Source organism: Camellia sinensis, chromosome 5 (genome assembly GCF_055761805.1).
Source record: "Camellia sinensis isolate YWXY chromosome 5, ASM5576180v1, whole genome shotgun sequence".
Lineage (NCBI taxonomy): Eukaryota > Viridiplantae > Streptophyta > Magnoliopsida > Ericales > Theaceae > Camellia > Camellia sinensis.
In genome coordinates, this window is record NC_138965.1 from 82,349,426 (window position 1) to 82,362,143 (window position 12,718).

The following is a 12,718-nucleotide window of genomic DNA, read 5'->3' on the forward strand; positions in this document are numbered from 1 at the left end:
AAAGTGAATATTTTTAAAATGTAATAATTATACTATTCAAAAAAGTTAAATTTCTCGAAAAAAATTATTATTTTAAGATGGAAGGAATAGAATTCTTGTTATGTCTAGCATAAGTCTAACCTAAAAGACAACTGACAAGTAGGCTAATATAAAAAAAAACTTTATCAAAAATCGTTTTTCACGAAGTATGTTAGAGTATGACACTTTTATCCCTCTTTTTTTTTTTTTTTCCTATTTCTCTCTTCTGTCTTCTCCTGGTCAAGGCCTACAAAAGTTATGATACTTCCATAAAATGTCCTTTTTTATTTATTCAAAAAAAGAAAAGAAAAAAGGAATCTCTTTTAGAAAACGATATATATATATATATATATATAGGTGTTTTCAAGTCAAACTACTAATAAACATTAGAACGGTTTTTAGAATTAAACATATTAAGTATTTGTAGTAATGATAAATATAATAAATGTACTTAATATAATATTATTTTTAGGGAAAGGATTGTCTTTACTTCACTTTGTGAATTTGATAGTATTGTTGCACTTGTGAGATTGATCACTGGTCCCATTCCGATAGTTCGATCCTTACAAAAAAATCATATTAATTGAATATTGATGATTTCTTAATCAGAATTTTTTTATTAATAGTAAATAAGATTTTAAAAATAATTTTTTAATAAAAATATATCCTAATCAAGAGACTATCAATATTGTAATTAATCTCACGAGTTTAATAGTACCTTCTAGTCAACAAAGTAATCTAGAGACCATCCTTTCCCTTATTTTTATTAAATTATTCTAACAAATGATACCAACAACAATTCTTTTGTTTGTTTTAAAGGATAGATATAGGGCTTGTGAGATATTAAACTTTGTCATTTCTTAGAGGACCCACTTTTAGCTGGGACCTATAACTTCTAATAATAGAGTTGCTCATTGCCATCGATTAGTAAAAATTGCCATTTGTGCTTGTTTGGGGGCCAAACAAGGTATTTAACCCCCTGCCCCTTTCCTTGCTTTTATTGCTTCAGACCACCACCGCCACTTTCTCCTTCTCATCTCCCTCTCATATGATTCAATGATCCCCCAACAATCATTCAGAGCAATAATTTTGGTGTTCTAATGGAGTACTAATGACATGACAATGAGAGAAAAAAAAAATTAAGACCAAAACATCACATTACAGTGGGTGGAGCCCACTGTCAACTCATTAGAGTTGGCTTTAGAACTCAAAAATTAGAGCTCCAAAGTATTTTTTTCTATGATTTCTCTCTCTCTCTCTGACTTTGACTCTGACTGACTCTTTCCAACATCGCCCATTGTTGGTGGCTAGTAAGTATCAAAACATCACCCAAGAATGGTATGGTGTATTATCCTATGATGGTGGGTATTACTATGATATTTTCCATTACTATTATGGATGGCAGTGGTATAATGATGGAAAAGATAAGGAAGCAATTGAGAATTTGAAGTATTTGTGATTTCTTCTGAAAATTTGATCCCGAGATTTTGGACGAGCAAGGTTAGATATTATGAAAAATATTTTATAAAAATGATGATAAAAGATTTTTGACCCTTAAATTATATATATAATAAATTATACTGTATAATATAAAGATAAAGGTTTTTTTATAACCATTTTCATGAAATATTTTTCATTTTGGACACATGTGGAGTGTTCAGATCGAGAATTTTCACTTTATTTATGTTGTAACTTATGATTTATTAACCCCTATCTAATATCCAAAATATTTTGAAGAAAACATGATCCCACCCGAATGGTGATTATTAGTTGGAAGGTAGGTTAGGTATAATTAAAGAATTCATGAACTAAAATAACGTTATAACTAACGAAGAAAATTGATCATAATTAAAGAAGAAAATGACATGACTACAAGTATATATGGTACATCTCTTTCAAGGGTTTGTATATGTAAAATTTTTCCATATCATTATGGCTTATTTTGAAAAGTAAAAAAAAAAAAAAAGCTAACTTATAATTTTTTTAAAAAAATGTGTAAAAGAAATAAAATAAAAACATTATATGATTCAAATAAATTAATAAATCAATAAGATAACTTTTTTTCATGTCAAAATAAGCCAATAAATTTGTCAATATTAATTTGAGCGTTCATTATTTTTATTTATTTTTTGAACAAAAGACCATAAGATAAACGATTCTTTTAAAGGGATATAAGTGTAATAATTTTTTTTTTTTTTTTATTTATGAAAATAGTGTGTATTGAGAAGTTTGGTGGTGTGTAAATAGAATTTCACTTCATTATATTTAATTGATTGATTTTGAGCTTTTGGTAGAATCACCCTGTTGGTTCAACCAATGAGGTGTTGTATATTATCTAGATCAAAAAGGAAAATGCTAGAGGTTCCAAATTTTCTATCAAATAAATGACCAAATGTCTCACATGGGTGTGGGGCCCACAAAATTGCGGACCCCACACCCATGTGAGACATTTGGTCATTTGTTTGGTAGAAAATTTGGTGTCCCTAGCATTACCCAGATCAAAAATGCTTTAGAGCTCTAATACAAGAGCTCTAATAGCTCTAATGAGAAGGTGGGACCCACCCTGATGTGATGTTTGTGCCTTGTTTTGTTTGTTTGTTTTTTTTTTTTTTTTTTGCTTTGACACATCACTAGAGCTCAAATTAGAGCTCTAGATTTAGAGCTCTCTAGCATTTCCCCATCTAGATATGTGTAATAAATATGTACTCATCTTTTGAAAGCCCATTTTAGGTGTTTATTTTGGTGATTTGTATAGTTTAAATTTTAGTATTTTTTACTATTTATGTAAAAAATTAAATTAATCGAATATTAGTAATCTCATATTTGGATCATATTAATCTTAAAAAAATAAACAGTCTATTCTCGATATTATACTTCTTGTTAATTTTTTTTAGAAAAATAAATATAATTCAAATATATTGTTATCAATATCCAATTAATCTAATTTTTTTACATAAATAATCTATTTTCTGTTTAGTTTAAAATTTTCAAAAACAACTTTTTTAAATTTTCAATCCATTTAAAAAAAAAATAGTAACTTTTTAAATATTTTAATTATTTAAAATCTAAATACACTCAAAAAAATAATAAACCAAACAAAATAACTAAAATTTAAATGATTGAAATCACCAACACAAAATCAAAATGTGCTTTCAAAAGAGTAAACTGGGCTCTTTCAGTTGAACCGGAGGTAAGCCTCCTAAGAATTGAACCTCACTAGGGCCGACTCCTATTCCTATTCCTATTAGGTAGATTCTTGTTCAAAGATTTTGTTGCTTTTGGTGGTGTATGCACTGCATGGCGAAGTTGACAGCCAAGGAGGTGGGAAGGACATGGGTATTTACAACTTGGAAGATGAAAGCAAGGAACCACTAAACTCCAAAGGAGAGTCCCTTAGTCATACTTGCCTTCTTTCTAATGTGTTTGTTTCTTTGTTACTCATGGAGTATGAAATCATCCTTCTTCTTTTCTTTTTTTTTTTCTTTTTTTTTTTTTTTTTTTGTAAAAAAAATAAAAAATAATAATTTCTATATTCAGTTTTACTCTTTGTGGATGTTATTTTCTATATTCAATTTTACTCGCGTGGATTGTTTTTGATAGTTATGTAAACAATTTTTATTATCATAGTTTCTTTAACTTGTTTGCTTGCAATTCAGTTCTATTTTTATTTTACTACTGTGGACTTGATTTATGATTGTACAATGTTACATAGCATGAACCTCTGAAGTCTTTCCTAAACCATTGCATTTGTTGTTAGATCCTATGAACAGATCCTGTTTGTGGTATTGGATTTCTATTGTTCCCTCTTGAATTCATGAGAGAAGTGTAGGCTCTTAGCAGCCTCCTCTGAGAGACTGACTTAATTCTAACTCTGATGGTTGCTCTTATGCAGGGACAAAACCAGATTTTCTTTCTTGGGTATACAATATGGGGGATTGGGGCAAGGTTGGTGGATGCAAAAAGACTATGATCTTGATCTACGTTCTTGTGGAATCTCAAAACAAACAAAGTAGGATATGAAAAGTCTAGTTCAAATACTACAGAGTCATTCCTCTGTTGTGCTGGGGTGAGCTTCATCACATTGTGTTTTATGAAGTTCCTTTTGTTGAGATTTTTAACCTATTTTGTTTCTTGTGAGTGGTTAGTTTGTTTGTTTGTTTGTTTGTTTTAATCGGCAAAGAAAGTAACATTTTATTAATTCTAATAAAACATTTAAAAGAGGAATTACATAAAAATCATGACATTTTCAATATTAGGAGCTCCATTAGATGGAGCCTGGATGTCATACACAAGGCAGTCTTATCTACATCCCCTTCTCTGACTCCAAACTCAATTCTCATGGTTATTTTGGGAGCTAGCTGCCAAGCACCTTGGTTTTTGGAGGCCCAAGAAAGGAAAACGATAGAACATAGCAGAGTTAAAAAGGTCCAATCCGCAATAGTAACCACACCACACCACACCCCGTCCAATCCCAAAAGTGACGACCAAAAATTGGTAGAAACATGATAACATGAACAAGAAGTAGCCAATGTAGATCAATGCTCCAACAACTTTTCATAAACAGATAGCTCCGGAGTGCAAAAATATGAACCTCTCCCAGCAGAGCAGTATAAAAGGAGCTACAACCATATCACAAATAGTCCACTATAGGGTGTAATCGAAATACAAAATCAGTGACATTGATCGATTTGCATACATCCTTCCCTTTTGCCTAAAGTAAAATTCTGAATTTGATATTTTCCACTTGTTCCTGGCAGTCCATATGCTCCACATGATCGCAAAGGGGATGATTTCCCAAACAACCGTTTTCATTAATTTTTCCATCCTCTCCATTAATCACTCAGTGATTTAATTGAGAGAGGAGCTACCCATGACAAACCCCACCATCTTAGGATAGATGCCCCAACTTTCTAAACAGCATGGCAATCAATTAGGAGATGGTCTGATGTTTCAGGCTTATCATTACAGAAAAGACATAACCCAGAATTCGAAGCTACAGAGACACCAATCCTTAGGAGCCATTATGAGGTTTTAACTCTTCAAAGCCAAGCTAGTCATCCAAAACATCTGACTTTAAAGAGGGAAACACTTGACCACCATTCAATTCAGCTAGCGAATTGAGGGAGCGAACTGAAAATTTTCCTGAGGGTTCCGCCATCCAGTGCGTCAAGTCCTTTTTTTTTTTTATTATCGGTTGAGAGAAGTTGGATAGAAGGCTATAAAAGACACCATCTTTTTCTTTTTTGCTCGTTCAAAGACACCATTTTCGAGGTTGTCTAAAGTTAACAATACAATAGCAATTTAATTGAAAATGGCTCAGAAGAAGATGTTAGGTTGAACTAGTGTGTATTTGTCTTTGTAAAGTAATTAGATATATATAATTTGTATAGCATTATTCAACTATTAAGCTTAAGATTGACTGTAGGATGGAGATAGAACATGACACAAAATTCAACAGCCAAACAGGAGGAATGATACCTTTCCTTCTTCATCAGAGAGAGAGAGAGAGAGAAGAGTCCCAAGATTGTCTCTATTTGCCTATTGATGCGTCTTTCTTGGCAGAGTGTTATTTGTGATCATTCATTTTCCTAGTGCATTGATTTAGGTGATTTTTATTCAAGGCATACAACTGTACTGTGGCTGCAGCCCTTGGATAAGTTGATTGGGCTTTAGTGGCTGTGGCTGTGGCTGCAGCTAGTGTTGCAGCTGTGTTTTCTGCTTGTGCTTTAGCTGTGATTGTTGTGTTTTCATGACACTTGGTCACACACTTGGATGCATAGACTTGATACTCTTATGAGTTTTGTTAATATAAATTTTATTGGTGGCATTGATTAACAATTGCAGACATAAAGCTCAGAGCCCAATCTAGTGCTATAGATGAGGAGTTCTTTACACAGGTTCAAGGACCTGATCGACCTGGTCATGTTCGAACATATGGATTGGGTTCTCCTTCGACAAATGTCTCTGGAGGTGGATATAGGTAGTCACAAGAGCAGGCTCATCTCATCCAGACGCAAGTCCAAGAGCAACTTAACCAACATAAAGTACAAACGGAGATGCAAGTGAAGGAGATGATGGATGCTATGTTTAGTCAAATGCAAAGCACAATTTAAGCTCAATAAGCACGAATAGAGCAGTTAGAGTCTCAACAGGCCATGGGTGGGCCTGTTGCACCAGCTATTACACATGTGTATTTACAACAACAATCTCATGCATACACCTCATCGTTTAATTGCCATCATTCATCCGAGGAAGTGAGTAAATAGTTAATTATGAAATTTTCAATATGGCATTTTATTCATGTTATTTGTTCTTGTCAAATGCACATTCAAATATCAAAGGAGGAAGAAGAAGAAAAAGAAGAAGTAGATAGGACAAACTCAATGTCAGAGGGACTCTTTTTTGTAGTAACTTTGCTTATCTGTCTACTTGTCTATTTATTTTCAGATATTCATACTAAAATCTTCTGTATAATTGCATAAGGCTTAGTTGCTAGAATTATGGTTTAAAAGTAGCATTGGTACTGATCATAGAGTTCTTACCGTTTGCTAGTTTAAAAGTAGTAACTCAAGAACATTACTTCATGTTTCATTTTTATCTATTATCAATTTAGTTCAATAATATATTTCCCTTCTTGATTTGGACACCTATAAGCTATATGTATATTAGTCACATAGATAGGGTGAGTAATCTTAACTTGTAGATGAAGGCCTCTAGATGTCCAAAAATATAAATTCTCCAAAGGCTTGTTTTTGCATAGAGTCATTTTTTTAGAGTAACTATCTACGTAGTTGGTTAATAATGCTCATCATGAATTCTCTTGTTGGAACCTTATTTAATTTCTAGTGTTCATGTAACATAACCCATCTCAATTATATGCAATATCAATAGGCTAATCACGGTTATGATGCTCCGTAGCTTAAAATAAAGGTTAAATTCATAAGCAACAAGTAGAAAGGTGAATATGTGAGCTGATCACATCAGACAAGCATAGTTAACCTAGAACTTCATATCCTAAAGTAATGACGAGGAATAATTGGAAACTTTGATCATAAATATAAAGATTGGAGATTGAAAGCCTACTTTCAACCTAGGACATATAGGAACAATGAAATTTGTGGATGCTGCACAATTTTTTAAGTTTGTAAACCAGGTAACTTCACAATTTTTTAAGGATCCAAATGCTAGGGTTTGGACTGTTCATTGTTGAAAGTTGAATCTTTATTGAATTGGGTTAGTAGAATTAGTAGTTTTTTCATATCAGAGAGGATAGGTTTTTTTTTTGGTGACTTAAAATTTTATTCCACACAAAACACAAAGAAAACAAGAAACAAGGACCTACCTCTGCACACTAGAAACAAAAATACACAGATCAACACCAAAACAAAACAACAAAACAAAAGAAAGCTAGAAAATCTATTTGTCAGGTCTGTAGAATGGAACAAGGCAGCCTGTCCATATAGATTTGCCAATTTTGCAAAGAATTCTTTACTCTCTTGAAAGAACAAACTCTAGCTCTAACTTCCTTAACTATTCCAGCCACTATCACTTCCTTGTGACTAACAAGTAGAGCAAAATTCTCATATTCCTCTCCAACCATACATGATATAAAGTGAAAGCCAAGGAAAGTTTGAACATAGTATTTCCCAGTAAAAGGACAAGAGCAGAACAAATGCTCATGAGATTCATTTACAGATCGACACAAACTGCACGCAGGATCCACCTCCATTCCCCAATGCAATAATCTATCATTGGTAGCTAATTTTTGTAAGCAAATCAGCCAATGCACAAAAGCCTATTTAGACACATTTCCTTTAAACCAAACAATAGAACACCATGGGACACTACTGTAAATGGCCTCAGAGCTTCCCAAGCAGATTTAGAGGAGTAGCTACCATTCTTTTTGAAGGTAACCAAACAGCTTCATCAGATCTATGCAGATTAGGAATAAGGGTATGAGGGGTTAAAGCAATAACTTGCTGAATTACTCTATTTCTTAACCTAGGCCAATGCCAGCATTGCCAACTATAATACTTGAAACATTCACATAAAGAGCTCTGCCAATATTCTGCACAATTCTACTTCCAAAATGTTAATAAAGAGGCCCCACTGGCTGCCAGTTATCAAGCCATAAGAAGGTGGATATGCCATCCCCTATTCTGTAATGAATAAGAGGTTGCCCAATCTCTCTAAGCTTGAATATCTTCCTTATAGTCCATGAGGAATCATTTGGACATCAATAAACCAAAAGCATTGATCCTTTAAAATATAGGTATGTATACATTCAGCCCAAAGTGAATCAGCCTTCATACTTATAGTCCAAAGGTGTTTAATCATATTGACTTTATTCTAAATTTTCAGTGATCTAAAAGCTAACCCCCCCTCCTTGTTTAGGAACACAAATGCTCTCCCACTTAACTTTGGCCCCTGTTTGCTTAAGCTCAGAACCAGACCATCGAAAGGCTCTAATCAAATTTTCCAGTACCTTTAGAATTCTTTGAGGTAAAATAAAAAGGGAACTCCAATAGATCTATACACTAAACAATACTACTTGAATAAGTTGCATGCTTCCCCCATACGAAGAGCTCATTTGCCCACTACTGATTCCTAGAGCGTATTTTGTCCTTCAGTTAAAGACAATCCTCATACCTCAATCTTATAGAAATAAGAAGCACACCCAAGTACTTGACAGGTAATAGATCCTCAGGAATTAGAAGAACAGTCAGTAAATCAGCTTTTAAAACAGAAGAAATCCCAACAAAGAAGACTGTAGATTAGGTTCAAGTCCAGACCATAAATGGAACTGATGTAAAGTGTCATTTATAATTCTGAATGACTGAATATCAACCCCCACATAGAACAAAAAGATTATGCGCAAAGGCTAAGTGACTGATACCCAAAGATTGGCACTTAGGGTGGAAAGTAAACTTGTCACGACCCCAAACCGCCCCTAGTAGTTTGGTGCCGTGATGGCCAGTAACCTGAGATTTACCGAAGGCCAACTTACAAAATTCACACACAATCAGAGTACGATTATATGGGGCTAACAAGTACGGAAGCGATTTATACAAACAAATTAGTCCATAAGAGTTGTGCATAAGTCAAATGAGATAGCAACCATTTCCATATGGGTTATAACTTAAATACAAACAAAGCAAAGTACAAATTACATTTTACATATTAGCAAAGGGCTCCACAAGTCGACATAATCAAATTGTACGAATTACAGGTCTAAGAACATAGTCTGCCAGATTGCCGACAACTTCTTTGCCGACATAACAATCATGCAAAATGCACATCTTGATCAGAAGGCTTCTCAAGCCGACGTATGCAACATACAAGTATTACAAATCGAGAAACATAATTTTCAAGACTGCCGACGTAATTACAGGTTAGGCCGGCATAATCAAAATCCAAAATAAGCTCCAAATTCACATCTAGGCGTCGCCGCCTTCTTGCTCATCACCTACATATATATAGAGAGGGTGAGCTTGGATACTCAGTGAATGGTATAAATAATAAAGGGGTTTACATGAATAATAGCCGAAGTCCTTTCAAAACATTACAAGACAAAACTTTATATATATACAAGGAATGGACCTCGCCCATCTAACAGATCTTCTAAGTTTCAAGGGATACTTACTAACATCACATATTACAAATGATGACATTTCAGCAAACATATCCACGTAGTAACCGTCCGTGGCAAAACAAGACAAAGCAAGATAGGCATCTCAAGCAAGGGTGCTACGAAAGTTTAGAGTCCTCTAGCACAAGGGACTTTCAAGACAAGATGTGCTGCGAAAGTTTAGAGTCCTCTAGCACGAGGGACCTATGTTACAAAGGCCCGTAGCCCTTTAACACCAGAGTACAAATCAAGAGTGCTGCGAAAGTTTAGAGTCCTCCAGCACGAGGGACTTTCAAAACAAGATGTACTGCGAAAGTTTAGAGTCCTCTAGCACAAGGGACTTTCAAACGAGATGTGCTGCGAAAGTTTAGAGTCCTCCAGCACAAGGGACTTCCCGAGGAGGTCATTCAAACAAGTCTGATACGAGATACGAAACTAAGGACAATCATTCATGCTCAACAAACATCTTTCAAGACAAGCAAAGCAAAGTTCTTCAAAACATTGATAACATAACTTTATCAGAAATACCACTCACCTAGTTCTTCAAACGTCGGGGTCAAGGCAAGTCCAAGTCCTACAACACATGGTAAAGTCTATTGAATGCACTATCTCAAAACAAGTCTAGCTTACATGCAAATGACCTCGGCATTCTTCAAAAACTAAGTCAATCAAGTTGGAACACAGTTTCTTATCCTTGGAAAAACACGCTGGACAACTACCAGGTCTAGGCCAAGGTCCCACACCTCCTTGCCGAGGTGTAGCCTCGACGGCCACATTCAAAAGTGGAGTCGAGAAAAGTCTGGGTTTCCCTCTTGATAAACATGAAGAACATGAGCATGAAAAACTTGAAGAACATGAACATGAGGAAGATGAATGCAAGGATCAAAACTTGTTATACAAAAGCTGAGATTTCATGCTATAACTACAAAAACGTGGACCTGGGTACCCACACTCAATGATCTTATCAAAACAAACACAAACGCATGAGCTTTGATGCAAACTTCTGGATCGAACGAGGCTTTTCTTCAAAAACACATGAAAATCGTTTTCTCTTTCTAAAACCAACTTTAAATCGATGAATGGTGTGCAAAACAGGTTTGATCGTGCAATGCAGCGAGATGATGAAGAAGAACAACAAGAATAAGTCAAGGTTCTAACCTCAAAACTCGAATCTAATGGCTCAAGCTCTAACGATCAAGCTTGGAAGTCACCTTCTCTAGCTCAAACTTCTCCTCCTTCTAACTAGAGCTTCTCTCTCTAAAAAGGCAAGATTGATACAAAAAAAAAATGAAATGCCTCACACGACAAACACTGACTTAATCCCTCTGTCGGGACACGTGGCATTGGCTGATTCGCTCAACTCAAAAAGGTGACTGACTTGACAAGACAAGACCAAGACAAAGCGTACTCAGCATGGTAGGCGGTACGAACACATCGGCAAGTAACGACATCGGCTAACAACAAGACTCCGGTAATCAAAGGGCAAGGACAACGGCTTGGAAGGACAACACTTGACTAAACTGTGCCACACCCTGGCCTAGGTGCGCCACACCTCGGTCTAGGTCATACCATTCCAGGAACAAAATCACTCATGCAAGGATCAAGGATCTAGAACGCATAGATATAAACATCTCGGCCCAGATGGTGCACATCTCGGCCTAGGCAACGCGCACCTTGGCCTAGATGGTGACATCTCGGCCAATATGCCAGGGTGAAGATGGGGGTCAACCAACAGGGTTCTAAGATAGTTCTAAGTGACAAAGGTTTCAAAGGTGCCTAGGCTTAAGACAACCTCGGCAACACACCAGGCAAGAACAAAGTATGCAAGCAAATCATTCAAGCAAAACAAGACAAGATTTGCAAATGTGAATGTTAACACAAGATCGCCCATAAATGTATGCAAGTATGACTAAGTCAAAAATGAGGGTTGCTACAAAACTGACCGTGAGTCAAATTATACTTAAGAAGAGCACATAACTAAAAGAAAAAAGTAAAGGGAAAGTGGATCCCCTTGCCTTCAATTTTTTTCCCCCTTGAAATAATCTTCCAATTCTCCATTCAACACAATGGAATAACTAGCTGTGGACACACACTAAATAACCTAAGAAATAAACCTAACTGGAAACTCCATATCAGCCATTATTTTGAACAAAAAATCCCACCTTATAGAGAGGTTAGGTTATCATTTATATTTGCTTCTTCTAGTCAATTGAACCATCAATCTATATGTATTATGTTTTATGGATCCTTACATGTTTAGGTGTATTTCACTTGCAAGTATCAGTTATTTGATTCTCCTTTTTGATATTGCCTTATCTACAAATTCTATCTTTGTTTCTGTCTATTGTAATAATCGTGACTATAATGCTTGTATTTATTGTTATGCAATCGTTACTTTGTTTTTATTTTAATTTTAAAATTTTATTTACTAGTGTAGGAAACAAATGAATGAATCTTTTTTAGGGTACTAGTCTATCTCTAATCTTCCACGATGACGGCGAAAATCGGGCAGTGGTGACATCACTGATGCATTTTGCACTAATAGATGGGAATGTAATTTTTTAATGCATCAAAATTTTGTTCTAGAATCGGGTCCTCTTTCAGATTTTTGAAAAGCAAAGTTCCAGGCTTGTTTCTTATTTTTGATTGCACATTTCTAAAGAAAGGATTGAATGCACTGTATATTTTTGTTTTGACGAAGCAAATAATAAAAACACCCATCAATTGTAAACAAACAACACAGGAAACAAATTGGCCCCCTTTTTTTTTTCTTCTTATAAGCCAAAAAGAAACATATTGATGAATAAAAATGTACAAGTGCAATGAAATTACATCAATAGCCCTACTAAGAACGTACATGCAATTGGGCCTATCATAGCAATAGTTGTTGTGTGTGGTATTTTACTCAGTTATTGCACAGGAATAATGGAGTCATTTCTTATTTCTTATTGATCATCAGAGGGGTTGGTTTTGTAACTATTGACTGTCAAATATGTTTGGAGGAATTTAGGAACAGAGAAAGTGTACAAGTGCTCGCATTTGCAAGCGTACTTATAACATTGACTATATCCA

The 12,718-nt window shown here is 34.9% G+C and overlaps 1 protein-coding gene across 2 annotated transcripts in view; it reads left to right on the plus strand.

Annotated features, from left to right (window-relative positions):
- The window catches only part of LOC114311309 (transcriptional corepressor LEUNIG), a 68,811-nt gene extending 56,587 nt beyond the window's left edge, over window positions 1–12,224 (plus strand). Inside the window, exons 4-5 of one of the 2 annotated variants that reach the window (XM_082869136.1) lie at window positions 3,911–4,084; window positions 12,084–12,224. In XM_082869136.1, the coding sequence (XP_082725262.1) occupies window positions 3,911–3,988 (78 nt within the window). In that variant the 3' untranslated portion in view covers window positions 3,989–4,084; window positions 12,084–12,224. Of the gene's footprint in view, window positions 1–3,910; window positions 4,085–5,862; window positions 6,665–12,083 lie in introns of those variants that run through there. The other variant, XM_028257434.2, reaches the window with a different exon arrangement.
- Window positions 12,225–12,718: the final 494 nt, after the last annotated feature.